Source organism: Leuciscus leuciscus (assembly GCF_965113295.1).
Source record: "Leuciscus leuciscus genome assembly, chromosome: 16".
Lineage (NCBI taxonomy): Eukaryota > Metazoa > Chordata > Actinopteri > Cypriniformes > Leuciscidae > Leuciscus > Leuciscus leuciscus.
In genome coordinates this window covers 36,755,188-36,771,310 of record NC_138740.1, presented here as the reverse complement: position 1 = coordinate 36,771,310, position 16,123 = coordinate 36,755,188, and the positions used below count along the sequence as shown (strand labels likewise).

At 35.7% G+C, this 16,123-nt stretch overlaps 1 protein-coding gene across 1 annotated transcript in view; it reads right to left on the bottom strand.

Moving 5' to 3' along the window:
• Positions 1-16,123, bottom strand: part of loxhd1a (lipoxygenase homology PLAT domains 1a) — a gene marked incomplete at its 5' end in the record, with an annotated part of 34,316 nt that overhangs the window by 5,248 nt on the left and 12,945 nt on the right. The window contains 22 exons of the mRNA XM_082140355.1: positions 250-377; positions 894-1,079; positions 1,184-1,389; positions 2,355-2,481; positions 2,601-2,810; positions 3,253-3,404; positions 3,534-3,696; positions 5,541-5,657; positions 6,027-6,208; positions 8,068-8,232; positions 9,698-9,826; positions 9,903-10,007; positions 10,111-10,262; positions 11,498-11,631; positions 11,789-11,940; positions 12,791-12,932; positions 13,175-13,351; positions 13,457-13,617; positions 13,818-14,010; positions 15,019-15,215; positions 15,503-15,579; positions 15,904-16,064. Of these exons, the coding sequence (XP_081996481.1) occupies positions 250-377; positions 894-1,079; positions 1,184-1,389; positions 2,355-2,481; positions 2,601-2,810; positions 3,253-3,404; positions 3,534-3,696; positions 5,541-5,657; positions 6,027-6,208; positions 8,068-8,232; positions 9,698-9,826; positions 9,903-10,007; positions 10,111-10,262; positions 11,498-11,631; positions 11,789-11,940; positions 12,791-12,932; positions 13,175-13,351; positions 13,457-13,617; positions 13,818-14,010; positions 15,019-15,215; positions 15,503-15,579; positions 15,904-16,064 (3,416 nt within the window). The remainder of the gene's footprint in view (positions 1-249; positions 378-893; positions 1,080-1,183; positions 1,390-2,354; positions 2,482-2,600; positions 2,811-3,252; positions 3,405-3,533; positions 3,697-5,540; positions 5,658-6,026; positions 6,209-8,067; positions 8,233-9,697; positions 9,827-9,902; positions 10,008-10,110; positions 10,263-11,497; positions 11,632-11,788; positions 11,941-12,790; positions 12,933-13,174; positions 13,352-13,456; positions 13,618-13,817; positions 14,011-15,018; positions 15,216-15,502; positions 15,580-15,903; positions 16,065-16,123) is intronic.

Below are 16,123 nucleotides of genomic sequence, written 5' to 3'. Positions count from 1 at the left end.
TCAATTTCAAAATTGTGACCCATGTGACTGGTTTTGTGGTCCAGGGTCACATATGTATAATCATAATTTTTAGGAGACTGGTAACCTGTTTGCTTATAGTTACATTCTAATTTCCTTCTATTTTCATAAATATTATATTTCAGCTCAAATCAATATTTTTGCTAAATAAAATGTACATTTATCTTGCACTAATTACCAGCTGAATGTACACTATCCCTTGTGTTTCTTTGTGTGCGTGTACATACGTACCTGTCCTCTAATTTTGGCAGCAGAATTTCCTCTGATGTGCCGTGGACTCCAAACACAGTCATATAGATCTGTGTGTCCGTTCCCGCATGCTGGACATCTCCTGTTATCACGGTTACCTCATAGATAACCTTGGAGAAAAAGACCTTTCATGAGGTACTGTACACATCTTTTAAAAGTTTGGGGTCAGTAAGATTTAAAAAAAAATTATAATAATTAATACTTAAAGACACATTAAATGTTACAAAAGATTTCTATTTCAAATAAATGCTGTTTTTTTATGTTTGTATGTATGTATCAAAGTTTCCACAAAAATATTTAGCATCACAGCTGTTTTCAACACTGATAATGATAAGAAATGTTTCTTGAGCATCAAATCATCATATTAGAATGATTTCTGAAGGATCATGTGACACTGAAGACTGGAGTAATGATGCTGAAAATTCAGCTTTGATCACAGGAATAAATTACATTTTAAATGATATTGAAATAGAAAAGTTATTTTAGATTGTTATAAAATTACTGTTTTAACTGTTGATCAAATATATACAGCCTAAGATTAAAAGAAATCTTACCTACCCCAAAGTTTTGAACGGTAGTGTATACTGTAATCACCTTACATGAGCTATAGAAATGAAACGGTGTACCTTCTGTGAGATGTTGACCATTTCTGCATCCTGCACTATTAGGAAGCGGGCAGTGAGTCCGTCTCCTCTGTCTTTGGCCAACCAGCATTTACAGCGGAACACGTATCGCACTGCTTTAGTCGGCACCTCGACGGACAACTCGTCCACTAACCAGCAGCTCTCGGGGGTCGCCCCATCGTGACCCAACTACACACAACACAAACCACCAATCTGACATCTGCAGTATCTATACGTGCTGTACAACAAGCTTATGACATACAAAACTGCAGAATCTGTGTGTGTTTCCTCACTTGCACTGTCTTGATCTCGCCAACATCAGATCCATAACAGGTGAAGTAATCCAGGGATCCAGGCATGAATGCATTCTTCCCGTCTAAGTCGAGCCAGAGGCGGTCTGTCTGCTTGTTCTTCTTTCCTATGATGATGACGTACGCTCGGCTACTCGTCCCAGCATCCCGATCTGAACCCGTTGTCACCGAGAAGTGGTAGGGGATCACTACACACACACACACAACAACATTTTATTTTTTTCCCTCAAATTAAATTCAAATAGAAAATAATGGTGTTTAATCATGAAAAAAAACTTGCTTCCATAATTCAGTTATGGGTGGTTGGCATTGCATTGCATTGCATTGCATTGCATTGCATTGCATTGCATTGCATTGCATTGCATTGCATTGCATTGCATTGCATTGAATTGAATTAAATTAAATTAAATTAAATTAAATTAAATTAAATTTAATTTAATTTAATTTAATTTAATTTAATTTAATTTAATTTAATTAAATTAAATTAAATTAAATTAAATTAAATTAAATTAAATTAAATCTAATTGAATGCAATTTAATGTAATGCAATTTAATTTAATATAATGCAATTTAATTAATTTAAGTAATTTAATTAAACACATTCAACTAAATTAAATAACTAAATGAAATCAAGTCAAATTAAATTAAGTTGCTAGTTAAGTTAAGTTAAATTAAATTAAACTAAAAATAATTTAATGCAATTTATTGCAATTTAATTTAATGTAACGCAATTTAATTTAATTTAATATAATGCAATTTAATTAATTTAAGTAATTGAATTAAAGTAAAACACATTCAACTAAATTAAATAACTAAATGAAATCAAGTTAAGTCAAGTCAAATTAAATTAAGTTGCTAGTTAAGTTAAATTAAATTAAATTAAAAATAATTTAACAGAATATTTAAATTGGTATGTTGAATAAATAATAACAGAATATTTTAACATTTTGAAAGCTAAAAAAAAAATATGATTAAATATTTCAGATTCTGCTCAATTCAAAGGGCAAAAAAATTAAAAATACAATTCTCTAATTCATTTCACTCAAGTTGTTACGCTGATAATATCATTTGTAATGAACCATTTTAACTGGAGGTCTCAGAATTTTGAATCCCACTGAATGTTCTGGAGTGGGACTCAATACGAAGTACGTACGTGATCCTTCCTCTTCTTCGTCATCTTCCCCTGAATGCCGATTCTTGTTTTTCTTGTTCATGTTGCTGTCGAAATTTGTCACTTTTTTAATTGGACAGAAGGCGGTCTCTCGCTCTCCCTCATACCCCTACATACACACACAGAGAATATGTAGATGCACTCTGGACTAGTCCTGTAACTAGACTGTAACCCAACATTGTTAACGCATGCATGCATGGGCGCACGCATGCACACACGCAGGCAGACCTTAACGTAGAACACCCTGTCGATCCGTTTGTCCTCCCTCTTTCTCGAGAGCCATCGCTCACACAAAAACAGAAACACTTCCTCTGTGTCTTGGTCCGCCACTTCCACCTGGTCCAGGTACCAATCAGCACTCAGCATGCTGTTGTCATGGCGAATGCGGATCTTGAACACCTGGCCCAGATCCACTGCCTCCAAAGTGAACGTATCCACCTGACCAATCAGAAGCAGTCGTTGTCAGCAGCCAATCAGAGGGAAAGTACACTACTGTTCAAAGGTTTGAGGTCAGTACTTCTATTCAGCAAGGATGCATTCAATTGATCAAAAGTGGCATATCTACTTTCTATTTCAAAAAATAAAACTTGAACTTTCTATTCATCACAGAATCGAAAAAAATATATATATTACCGGCCACAAACGTTTGAATGGTGATTTTAATGATGTATTTGTTCATTAGTGTGAGTTAGTTTTCATAAGGTAAAAATGTCTGAAGAGGTTCTCACATGGATAATAAAACATGACAAACTTTGAGGACATTGCCAGGACATTGGAAATAGCTTCATAAAGGTCCAAATTGTACCTAAAATTAAGAAGCATTAGGATGATGTCATTAGGATGACAGAAATAAGTGTGTATTTGTGTGTGTGTGTCTCACCGATCCTCTCTCAAACTTGTTGGTGTTCTCAGACTTGCTGAGTTTGCGTTCTCCAGTGTCGCCCATGTCTCCATAAAGAGTGATGAACACGTTTGCATCAGTGCCCGCTCCATACACATCCCCTGTGGTTACGCTCACTGTATATGTGTGTACTGCAACACACACATGCAAAATCATTCCTGTAGCTCATACAGTAGAGCATGGCATTAGCAAAGCTAAGGTCATGGGTTTCATTCCCATTGACCAAGTGCATGAATTGAAAAGCGTATAGTGTGACTCACTCTCCAGCGCGTCGTCCACCTCCGTCTCAATGACTTTGAGGGTTCCGTCTCGTGAAAGCTTCTCCACGATGATGTCAGACGGCACCAGCTCTCGAATGGTCTCGCCGTCCTCCTCCGAGCGAGCCAGCCATCCCTCACACGGGAATATTGCCGTCTCAGAGCCCTGCATGTACACACACATTATTCAGTCTTGGCTTGGTGAATATTAGTCTTTTCCTTTTAAGTGTTTATTCAAGGGTTAAATGTTTCATTTTTTCACTTTATCCTATCCTTTAAATGTAACCCTACATAAATTATGTGTCAGTGTTGTTTTTACAACATTCTTCTGTTTGTTTGAGTGGTTGTTATCTGAGTCCAATGATACGAGTCTGGGCTGCATGTTGACCAGTTTAGTTAAACAATGGGATAGAAGGGGCTAGTTTAAAATTTCAGTAAAATAATTACATCAAAAATCAAATCAAATATCAAAATCCATCAGACAGGCAAAGAAAAGCAGGTTACACTTTATTTTAAGGTGTCATTGTTACAGTGTAATTATATTGCAACTACAAGTACTTACTATAGGGTTATGGTAGGATTAGGGTTTGGTTGAGGGTTATTTGCATGTATTTATGCATAATTTATTGTTACTATGGTAAGTATATGTAACATATGTAACAAGGACACTAAAATAAAGTGATACCGAAAAGCATATAATATGCACTACTGTTCAAATGTTTGGGGTTGGAAACATTTTTCAATTAAAGAATTTTAATGAAGTGACAATTTAATGCAAAAATAACAAAAATGAAACAGACACATATTCATATGGACATAAATAAACCTTCATTTTCATTAAGCATGCGTTAACCCTAAATTAATTCATTATACATGCATAATGGCTCATTTTTGGCAAGTTTTAAGGTTTGCCCTTCAAATATGTTTTACAATACAATTACGGTTCAGAAATCTGGGGTCAAGAAGGTTTCTTTATTGTTTTCTCTTTATTGTAGTCTCTCATGATCACCAAGGCTGTATTTATTGGATCACAAATAAGAGTAAAAGAGGAATATTATGAAATGTTATTTAAATAACTGTTAAATAACTGATAATAAAATGTAATTTATTCCTGTGATTCAAAGCTGATTTTTCAGCATCATCACTCCAGGCTTCAGTGTCACATGATCCTTCAGAAATCATTATAATATGATGATTTGCTGCTCAGAAAACATTTCTTATTATTATTATTAATGTTGAAAACAGTTGTGCTGCTTCATAGTTTTGTGGAAACCATGACAATTTTTTTTCAGGATTCTTTGATGGATAGAAAGTTCAAAAGAACAGCATTTATTTGAAATAGAAATCGTTTGTAATTTGATAAATGTCTTTCACTTTCGTTGCTGAGTAAAAGTCTTAATTTCATCTTTTGAGCAGTAGTGTAAACGCACAGTTTCTGCAGGTGGACGTGTGTGTTGATATCAGGTGGTGTGATGTGCTTGACGGCACTACAGCGTTTCACTCTTCTACTGTACACAGATAGCGCTGGAGTGGAGCGACAGGTCAGAGAAGATTAGTCACTGGAACTAATTATACACAAGGCAACAGAGAGCAGATGTGGGTCAATGAAATGGGTGTACGACAGACAGTGGAGAGGAAAAGAAGGTTTTCCACGGCCAGACGGGAACATTCTAGACTCAACCTAGTTTCACGTTGCCAGAATTAAGACCAATGTACAGTATCTGATCCACAGTGTAGCTCAGTCTGGCCAGAATACCAATTTAGGCAGGAGGGGAACGTCTGACCAACATGTGAAAGGATCAACCACAGTTCGCTGATTTCTGGGACATTTAGGGAGCTGAAATTGGCAGGATATGCTATTTTGGATGTCCTGAAAGTCTTTCCAAAAATGCTGTAGGCTAAGATTAGACAAAACCAACTCCATTTCAAGAAGTCTTTCACATTGAACTGTACAGTAGATGCAGATTTGTACAAGTTTAATAAAGTATGGTACAAAAAAAAGCTTGATACCTTCCCTTTCCGGAGCAGTCTGCGAATTTCCACACGGTCTAAATGCCAGCCAGGATTCACCCCACGATTATCGTGACCGATGCGGATTTTCTCAATGATATCTCCGATGTCCTCCAACTGCAGAAGCCCAGAATCATCATCATCATCATCATCATCAATGTTGTCAGTGTAAGCCCGTCTTTGAATTATTAATAGAAAAGTGAAAAGTTAAGATGAAAAGACCAGCTAAGACCAAGATGAATTTCGTCCAGGCTGGTTTATGCCAGTTTGTACTGGTCTGGTGTTGGTTCAGCAACAAAACTTCACCAGCAAAACTTCGCAAATGAAGCAGGTTTGTTTGTTTTTTAATGCCAGCCAGGTTTTTATTTAAAATGATTATATCAGGTTTTTCAAATGAAGCAGGGCGAATAGCAATGTTTTTCAAGCACGCTAGCTTTCAAAACGCAACATGACCAGCACAGATATGACTTCAGTCTCCTCATTTACCTCTACTATGAACATGTCCTCCGCCCCTCGTTCAAAATACATCTTCCTCTCTCTCTTATTGACGCAGAGAGATTTCTGAGATGAACACACTCCGTTCTGCCCGTACAGAATGATGAAGACGTCTGCGTCTGTTCCCGCAGCAAATACATCACTGGTGACGATTTTAATCTCATAGGGAACAACTGCAACACACAAGAGAAATGCACATTAATCGCAAACGGTCCGTGTAGGTCTGTCTAGCACAATGATGAGGCACACATTTGCATCTGTCTGTACTTATGAAGCATGCAAATATATATATATATATATTTTTTTTTTTTTTTTATACAGCTGTTCATTGACATATGAGTTTCTAGTTTAAGGGTATTTGTATATGTCTGATATTGACTTAATTATACTTTCAGGGACAAAACTGCAAAAATAAACTGTCCCCAGAAGTTAGTGAATGCTTTAAAAACTCCTTTTAGAGATATAATCTCCCCAAAACATACAAAATAAGGGTTTTAATCACTTCTAAAAACACAACATTTTGTTTAGACTTAGAGTTATTATTATTGACTAAAACTTTTGAAAAATTTATTTTGAAATCAATTTAAAATAAAATCTAAATATTAGATGAACATTTTTAACTTAAAGGGATAGTTCACTTTGAAATTAATTTTTGGTATGTTTTAGCTTACCTCAAGGACATCCAAGATGTAGGTGTCTTTTTTTCCGCAGTAGTTTCAATTTTTATATTTTTAGGTCAAACCGTTCTTGTCTGTCAGTCATATAATGCAGGTCGATGGTCATTATCTCAAAACACAAGCACAGAGTCCAAATTAAAACAATTCCCCGTCGTCCAAATTAAACAATTCCCCATCGTAAGTACACATTGATGGCCTAAGACACGAAACGAGCGGTTTGTGTGAGAAAACGAACAGTATTTATATCGTTTTAACCTCTTATACACAGCCATGTCGAAGTGATCTGCTCTGACGTGTGCGCAGACTGGTGCATAGATATATACACACTAGATGTCGCCTTGTCTACGGCAGTTCATTGAACGAATGTCTTTAAGGCAACATCTAGTGTGTATATGTCTATGCACCAGTCTGCGCACACGTCAGAGCAGATCACTTCGACATGGCTGTGTATAAGAGGTTAAAACGATATAAATACTGTTCGTTTTCTCACACAAACCGCTCGTTTCGTGTCTTAGGCCATCAATGTGTACTTACGATGGGGAATTGTTTAATTTGGACGACGGGGAATTGTTTTAATTTGGACTCTGTGCTTGTGTTTTGAGACCGTGACCATCGACCTGCATTATATGACTGACAGACAAGAACGGTTTGACCTAAAAATATAAAAATTGAAAAAAAGACACCTACATCTTGGATGCCCTTGAGGTAAGCTAAAACATACCAAAAATTAATTTCAAAGTGAACTATCCCTTTAAAAAACGTAAGTTTTTTTTTTATTAAGTGAAATAAAATAAGTTGAAGTTGAAGAACGAAAATTACTGAAGCTAAAACTGAAATAAAATACATTTTCTGTAAGTAAAATAAAAAATGAACACTAATAAAAATAACAAAAGCACATGATTTCATTTTTTTAATTTAGTTAGTGTGTAATGTTGCTGTTTGAGCATAAACAACATCTGCAAAGTTACAACGCTCAAAGTTCAATGCAAAGGGAGATATTTTCTTTTACAGAAATAACTTTTTTTTCCGTTTTCTTTGCAGAAACTTTGCAGACCGCTTACATTCACAGACAGCTATTACACACTGCATAAAAGGTAATATTTGAAAAAAGCACAATGGGGCATTTTAAGAGCAAAAAAAGTCATTGAAATGTTTCCATTTAGGTAAACAAGTGTTTGTTTTTACTGCAAGTGGTTTAAATCTGATCAAATCCTCCCGTTGAAAACATCCTCAAAGATAAAATGATTAATATATAAAGTAAATAAGGTTTCGTATTAGTCTGTAATCATTATAATTAGCTTTGTAAAACATCTGTAGAGCATAGCTATACAGTCGTGTGCAGGTGTGTGTCATACAGGGAGTGTAGAGGTGTGTCTGCAGTTCATTAGGGTACAGGTCTCTGACAATGACACCATCATCTTCTCCTTTATCCAGCCAGCGGCCACATGGAAACCGCAGGAGCTGACCCAGAGACGGAGCATCGATCTCAACCCAGTCCAGAAACCAGCCTGGAGACCCACCTGAGAAACACCCCCCCCACACACACACACACACACACACAAACACGTACAGTATACATCCACAGAGACACATGCACACATTCACATACACATGTACACTGTAAGTAATTGTCTGTAGGATTTACACCAATGCCGTCTGTACTGGAGATCCAGAAGAGAGCCACTGATATAAATTAAGTGACAATTTAATACAAAAACGACAAAGGCATAAATGACAAAGAAACACAGATTTATACGGACATAAATTTACCTTAATTTTCGTTATGCATGCGGAAACCTTAATGAATTCATTATACATGCACAAAAGATCATTTTTGCCAAATGCATGTTTACTTTTTTATCAAGTTTTAAAATGTTTCCCTTTAAATATATATTTTACAATACAAGGAAACACATTTATGTAATTTGACACTAACATTCAAAAGTTTGGGGTCGGTTAGGTTTCTTTATTGTTTTGGAAAGTCTCTTCTGTTCACAAAGGCTGCATTTAATTTGATCAAAAATACAGTAGAAACAGTAATATTGTAAATTATTTTTATAATTTAAAATATGTTTTCTATTTGTGTATATATATATTTTTATTTATTATTATTATTATTATTATTATTATATATATATATTTTTTTTTATGTAATTTATTTTGTGATCAAAGCTGAATTTTGAGCATCATTACTCCAGTCTTCAGTGTCACATGATCCTTCAGAAATCATTATGGTCCGAGCACCGATGGTGTGAGGGCCCTATTGGAATTGCTCCGTTTTTTGTTTTTTTTATTCTAATATGCTAATATGCAAGAAACATTTCTGATTATTATTATCAATGTTAAAAACAGATGTGCTGCTTCATAGTTTTGTGGAAATCGTGATACATTTTTTTCAGGATTCTTTGATGAACCGAAAGTCCAAAGTAACATTATTTATTTGAAATAGAATATTTTGTAACATAATAAATGTCTTTACTGTCCTTGACGAATAAAACTATTACCAAAACAATCTTACTGACCCTAAACTTTTGAATGGTAGGGTGTGTCTTATGATGCGTAATAGAAGATTTCCACTTCATAATGAAGCATTTACACTGAGAAAAAATAAGCCATTGGCTACATTAGTGTATAGTTTAAAATGAACCTTTCTTTACGATTATGTTGTAGTAAAAATACAGTTTAAAACTCATAACCTGTCTTTATATTATCTGTAAATAATACGACTGTTCTAAACAACACAATAAGTTCATTATTAGGAATGGTTGTGCATTACTTCTGTTTTTTGCTGTAAAAAGAACAGCGATTCGTTACAGTGTAAACACACAAACGAGCACACGCATCACACGTCAGTCATCAGTGCACAGATTTCAACTCGACCAATCCTCAACTGCATATACACAATGTAGATTCAGTGTATTTGTGTTTTCAATAACTTCAGCATTAATAGAGTGATATTTGCTGTGAGTGTGTGCATGTGTGTACCTGCGTTGTCGTGTCCGATGCGGATTCTCTTGAGTTTCCCGATGTCCACAGCCTCAATGGTGAACTCATCAATTAATCCCAACTCAAACTTGTTCTTATAGTTCTTGGAAGCCTTTAGATTAATGATACCTGACACAAACACAAACACACTTTTCTGAAGCTGAAGGGCTATTAGTACTGGAGAAATGCAATGTTTCCAGGTTACCTGTGTCATCTTTGGTTCCGTAAAGAATGGCGTAAACATTTGCATCTGTCCCGGCGTTCTTCTTCTCCCCTGTTTTTACTCTCATTGTGAATGTGGTTGACATGGCTACACACACACACACACACACACACACACACAGAATCAATGCATAAATGCTTTGAACAAATACTAATAGGTTAAAGCAGAATGCTTGTGTAACATTCAAAACCTTTCTGCTCCAGTCCAAGTTGAGCAGGCGACGACTCCTCTTCTTCATCTTCATCCCTCTTCATGAAAGCTTCATCCACAGGCACTAACTCACGGCACAGCTGCCCGTCGTCTTCGTCGACTGCCAACCAGCGCTGACACGGAAAAAAATACCTGAACACACACAAACACAGTCAACACAACCCATAGGAAAGAGAAACTAACACTAAAACTAAAACTATAAAAAATAATTACTGGAAATAAAAGAAACATGAACTTAAATAAAATAAAATAAAATATTTGATATGGTAGTTGCCAAGGCTCCATTTCTCATTTTCCTTTAGTTTAACCCTTATGTTGTGTTCGGGTCATTTTGACCCGGAATGGATTTTCTTTTTCCAGAAAATGTTAGTTAATGTTATTGCATTGGACTAAAACCTACTGACTTTGCTCACATAGGGGGGATAACTACTTCCCAAAATAATTGTTACACCTTGTTACACTTGTTGTGTTCCCAGTCAAAAATGATCGGCCAACAAAACATAGATTATAAATCTCTCGTTATCCAATATTATCCCCAAATATTGGATTCAATCTTTTTGTCAATTTCTTTTCTTTCAATCAGGGCAGGAGTTGCATTTCTTTTTGGAGCTGATTGATTGTAGGCCTCATTGATCTGAGCTTATGCACCTCAGTTTTTGAGTGAAAAAAGCAGTATTTGTAGACAATTTTGTCAATATTCAATAAATATGAAGAAATTGCAGTTTATCACACTAGTGTGCTTTAATGTTTAACCAGGAAGTTTGTTTTGAAATGCTTTTATCATGTACAAAATGGCACAAAGTCACACTTGTGGTGTTTCAAAGTAATTTACAACATAGTAAATTAATGATACTAAAATAACACTGCTCAGTGAAGATCTAAACAATGTCTCAAATTATGCTTAGGTCTGCTTGATACCAAAGTCTGCAATCAGAAGTCAGCAATCTCAATATGAACCCAAGATTGAAAGACCTGAAATGGTAACCACATTCATTGTATAGCTCTCTACTCTTACTGTGCATCAACAATGTACTCATCTGCATCTATTTTTATTCCTCCTGAGGCATTTTACAAGAAACATCTGAGACAAAGTTGATACTTAAATTAGACATAACTGAGAATACATTAAGGCCCGGTTCCATAGACAGGGCTTAGACTAAGCCATGATTAGGCCTTAGTTCAATTAGGGCATTTAAGTAGCTTTTTTAAACATGCCCTAGAAAAAAACATTACTTTTACACTGACATATTTTAAGATCTATCAGTGCAAGTGGCTTTCAGTTAAAACAGCTCAAACATGCATTTTAGTCTGGGACTAGTCTTGTGTTTTGAGCCGAGGGAATGTGTTTTGAGATGTGCATGACTCACATGGTTTCATCTTTTGTATCAAAGATCTCGACGCGGTCCAGGTACCACGCAGCATTCGCCTGCTTGTTGTCATGACGAATCCTCAGTTTCTTCAGCTGCCCCAGATCCATCCCAGTGATCGTGAACACGTCCTCCTGAAAATGATCCACATTCAGATGCATTCTGTACACGTTTGAATGTGTGTGTGTGTGTGTGTGTGTGTGTGTGTGTGTGTGTGTGTGTGTGTGTGTGTGTGTGTGTGTGTGTGTGTGTGTGTGTGTGTGTGTGTGTGTGTGTGTGTGTTCCACTCACCTGTCCGCGCTCAAACTTGTTGAGGTGGTTTGACTTGCGTAGTTTCCTCTCGCCCGTGTCACCCATTTCTCCATAGACGTTGATGTAAACGCCTGCATCGGTTCCGGCCCCCAGCACAGTCCCAGTGAACACATGAACTTCATATGAGTTGTCTAAAACAAATGAACACACAAGAGTTTTTATTATTATTAGCATTATAAGCATAATAGGAGGACTTTAACACTTAAGCCACACATAGAATTGTAATCTAAATGCATTAGATAACAAAAGAGCAAACTAATTAATTTTATTATCAAATCATCTGAAATAGCTCAAGCATACTTTACAAGGAAAACATTTAAATAAAATTTTAAGGAAATAAAAATGCATTTAAAATAATAAATGTATTAATTATATTATATTATAATTATGTATTCAAAATGTATATATATTGACCGTTTTTATGAATATATTCATTTTAAATATGTTTTATTTCATTAAAAATGTAAAATTTAGGGCTGTGAACCGATTAATCGCGATTAATCGCATCCAAAATAAAAGTTTGTGCTCACATAATATATGTGTGTGTACTGTGCATAATTATTTTGTATATATAAATACACACACATGCATGTATATATTTAAGAATTTTTATTTATTTATATATAAATATATAATACAAATAATATTTATATATACAGTATATTTAAGCAAATATTTCTTAAATATATACATGCATGTGTGTGTATTTATATATACTAAATAATTATACACAGTACACACACATATATTATGTAAACACAAACTTTTATTTCGGATGCGATTAATCGCGATTAATCGTTTCACAGCCCTAGTTGTTTATATTTTTTTTATTTTGATATATATATATTTAAAAAAATATGTATTCATTAATTTATGAATTTTAAATAAAGTTCAAATTGATTTAAAATGTATTATATAAAAATACGGTATATCAATAGCTTTTATCCATATATACTTAAAGCATTGAATCTCTCTCTATACCCTCTAGGTCTTCATAATCCTCAGCACACAGCTCGACGAGTATCTCTCCATCCTCTTCACTACGAGCGAGCCATCGGCCACATGGGAAACTGAAAGTTCGAACGACCTCCTTCAGTTCCCCTGGGGATTCCTCTTCTTCCTCCTACTCACGATTGTAGAAAGTGAATGTTCAGATTAGTAGTCGATCAATGTTAGTTTTTCAATAGCTGATTTGTCAAAATTTTACATTTGGTCCCTCACAATATTAAACAATTAGGACTTGACTTAAGTTACTCTAGACTTAATTTAAGTCAAAATTAAGGTCTCATTGAGAAAATACACCTTTTTTGTTTAAAAGCAAAGAGCTAATGGTCACATGTCAAATTGATTTGTCCCCAAACTGACCTTTTTCTTCTTTTTCTTCTTCTTGTCTTTCTTGTCCTCCTCTTTTTTCTCTGGTTTCACCATTGCCATGATCAGCCGTTTAACGTCCACTTTCTCCAGGAACCATCCAGCCCCTATTCCCGAGCCGTCATGGCCGATCCGGATCTTATAGACCCGCCCCACATCTAGGGCCTCGATCTTAATCAACCAATGAAAGAGAATTCTATTCAGACACAACCAATCAGATTCCAGAAACTTATCATTTAGCTTTTAAAATATACAGTTAGATTTTCATGTACTCACCCTAAAGATCTCAGTGGTTCCTCTCTCAAAGTTGTTGGATCGGCTCTTGAGCCGTATTAGTTCAGATTTTCCTTCCTCACCATAAATCTGCAGGAAGACATTCGCATTCGTCCCTGCGGCCCACACGTCTCCTGTCACTACGGTAACTTCATAATTGATCACTGCCGATTAGAAAAACACTGATTAATCATTTTTAATTCACAGTAGCTGATCTGAGCATTAATCTCACTATTAGCAGTTTGAGTGCTTATATTGAAATAGCACAGTGCCTGCAACGCCAGTTTCAAGAGTTTGATTCCCATGGAATGCAAGAACTTTTGGAAGCATTTGTCAAACGTATAAATGCAAATGAAATACATACATTTCTCTATCTCCAGAGTCTCACTTGGGTAGATTTCCACCTCCACCTTCCCATCAGCCTCATCCTTACAGAGCCAGCGGTGACTGGGGAACATGTACTGCAGCCCGTGCACCGGCACCCAGATCTGAACGCTGTCCAGAAACCAACCAGCTCGCAGGCCCTCGTTAGTGTGGCCAATCAGCAACCTGTTTATCTACAGGACCCTCCCACAGAGCGGAGGGGAGTCACGATAAATACACAAATCCGGCAGATTCGTTTTATTACATGAATACAAAGTGTGAATGCTGTGGTGTGCGAATGTATGAAATTATATGTTTATGTATTTTAGTCATCATATTTCATAATACGAGGAGCCACATCCTCACACTTAACACAATTTCTTTGTGGATAGTTAGTTGCATAGTTATTATGTACCTATCCTAATAGAATAGAATAGAATAGAATAGAATAGAATAGAATAGAATAGAATAGAATAGAATAGAATAGAATAGAATAGAATAGAATAGAATTTGAAAAACAGAACACAATAGAGCAAATGTAAACAACGGAAATAGAATAAAAATGAACATTAAATAGAATAGAATAGAATAGAATAGAATGAATTTGAAAAATAGAACACAATAAAGCAAATGTAAACAGAACAAATTTGAACATTAGAAAGAATAGAATAGAAAAGAATGAGTTTAAGAGAATTTGAACAACAGAACACAATAGAACAAATGTGAACGGAAATAGAACAAATATGAACATTAGATGAATAGAATAGAATAGAATAGAATGAGTTTAAGAGAATTTGAACAACACAACACAATAGAACAAATGTAAACGGAAATAGAACAAATATGAACATTAGATCGAATAGAATAGAATAGAACAGAATAGAACAGAATAGAATGAATTTGAAAAATAGAACACAAAAGAGCAAATGTAAACAACAGAACAAAATAGAACAGATTTGAACATTAGAATGAATAGAACAGAATTTGAACAACAGAACATAATAGAACAAATGCAAACAATGGAAATAGAATAAATATGAACATTAGATAGAATAGAATAGAACAGAACAGAACAGAACAGAATAGAATAGAATAGAATAGAATAGAATAGAATAGAATAGAATAGAATAGAATAGAATAGAATAGAATAGAATTTTAACTTCAAATTGAGTGAATGGGACTAACCTGATCAGGTAGCATACCTTGCCAATGTCAAAGGTCTCAATTGTGAAGATGTCCGTCTGTCCCGTCTCAAAATAGTTCCCCAAGTCGTTATCGGAGACGACCAGCAGCATCTTGTTGGTGTCGCCTTTCTCTCCGTACAGCTTTACGAACACCTTTGAATCTGAGCTGGCACCATTAATACTGCCTGTCTTTATCGCAATGTGATAGCCAACAGCTGGAATAAACACACACTCTATTTCAGTTTTTCTACAAACTTCTATGTTGAATTGTATTGTATCTACTTTTAGTGATGTTTGATGTTATGCATCACTCCTCATGTTGCTCACACTAGTGATTTGAATAAGCCGTGTTTGTGCTACAGAGATGAATGATGCATTAAACCGTGCAGCCTGTTGAAGAGGGATGTGTAATGCTACCTATTTGCACTTTATTTGTTTCATTATTGCACACATTTGACATTTTTGTATGTGATTATGTTTGTATGTACATGTGTGCACTCACTGAACAAACGTTGACCATGATCAGTAGGGACTAACTCTCTCACAATCTGTCCATCGTCTTCGTTACGATCCAACCACCTGAGATGAGACAGAGAGAGAGAGAGATACAGTAGGTGAGTGTGTAAGTGTGTGCATTTGTGCATGTGTGTGTTATAGGCGTGTGTGTAACCAAACTCTCTGGTTGGTGTAGGTAGGGTTTCCTCTGTACTCTTTTAGTGTCCATTAGTAACCAGAGTCTGTTTTCTCAACTACATAATTGACTTAAACACCACTCTCCCATGTTCTTTCCCCGGCCAGACACACGCACATATGGGTACGTACTTATACTGCTATTTAAGCTTGGAAGATGCTTTCCCACATCTAATAAACATATTAAACATGGTGTTTGTCAGATTGTCTTGCCTGAAACATGGGAACTCGATGGATGAAGCCTCCGGCTGTCCCTCCTCTCTGATCATCACCTTATCCAGAAACCAACCACAGCCTCCGCCTCGTCCGTCATGACCAATCCTAACCCTCCGGATCTGTCCCAGTGTGACCGCCTCTACCAGAAACTCATCAGCCTGAGAAAAGAGTAAAAGACTTACTATTCCTGCAGTAGATAGAACACATTCTGTGCACA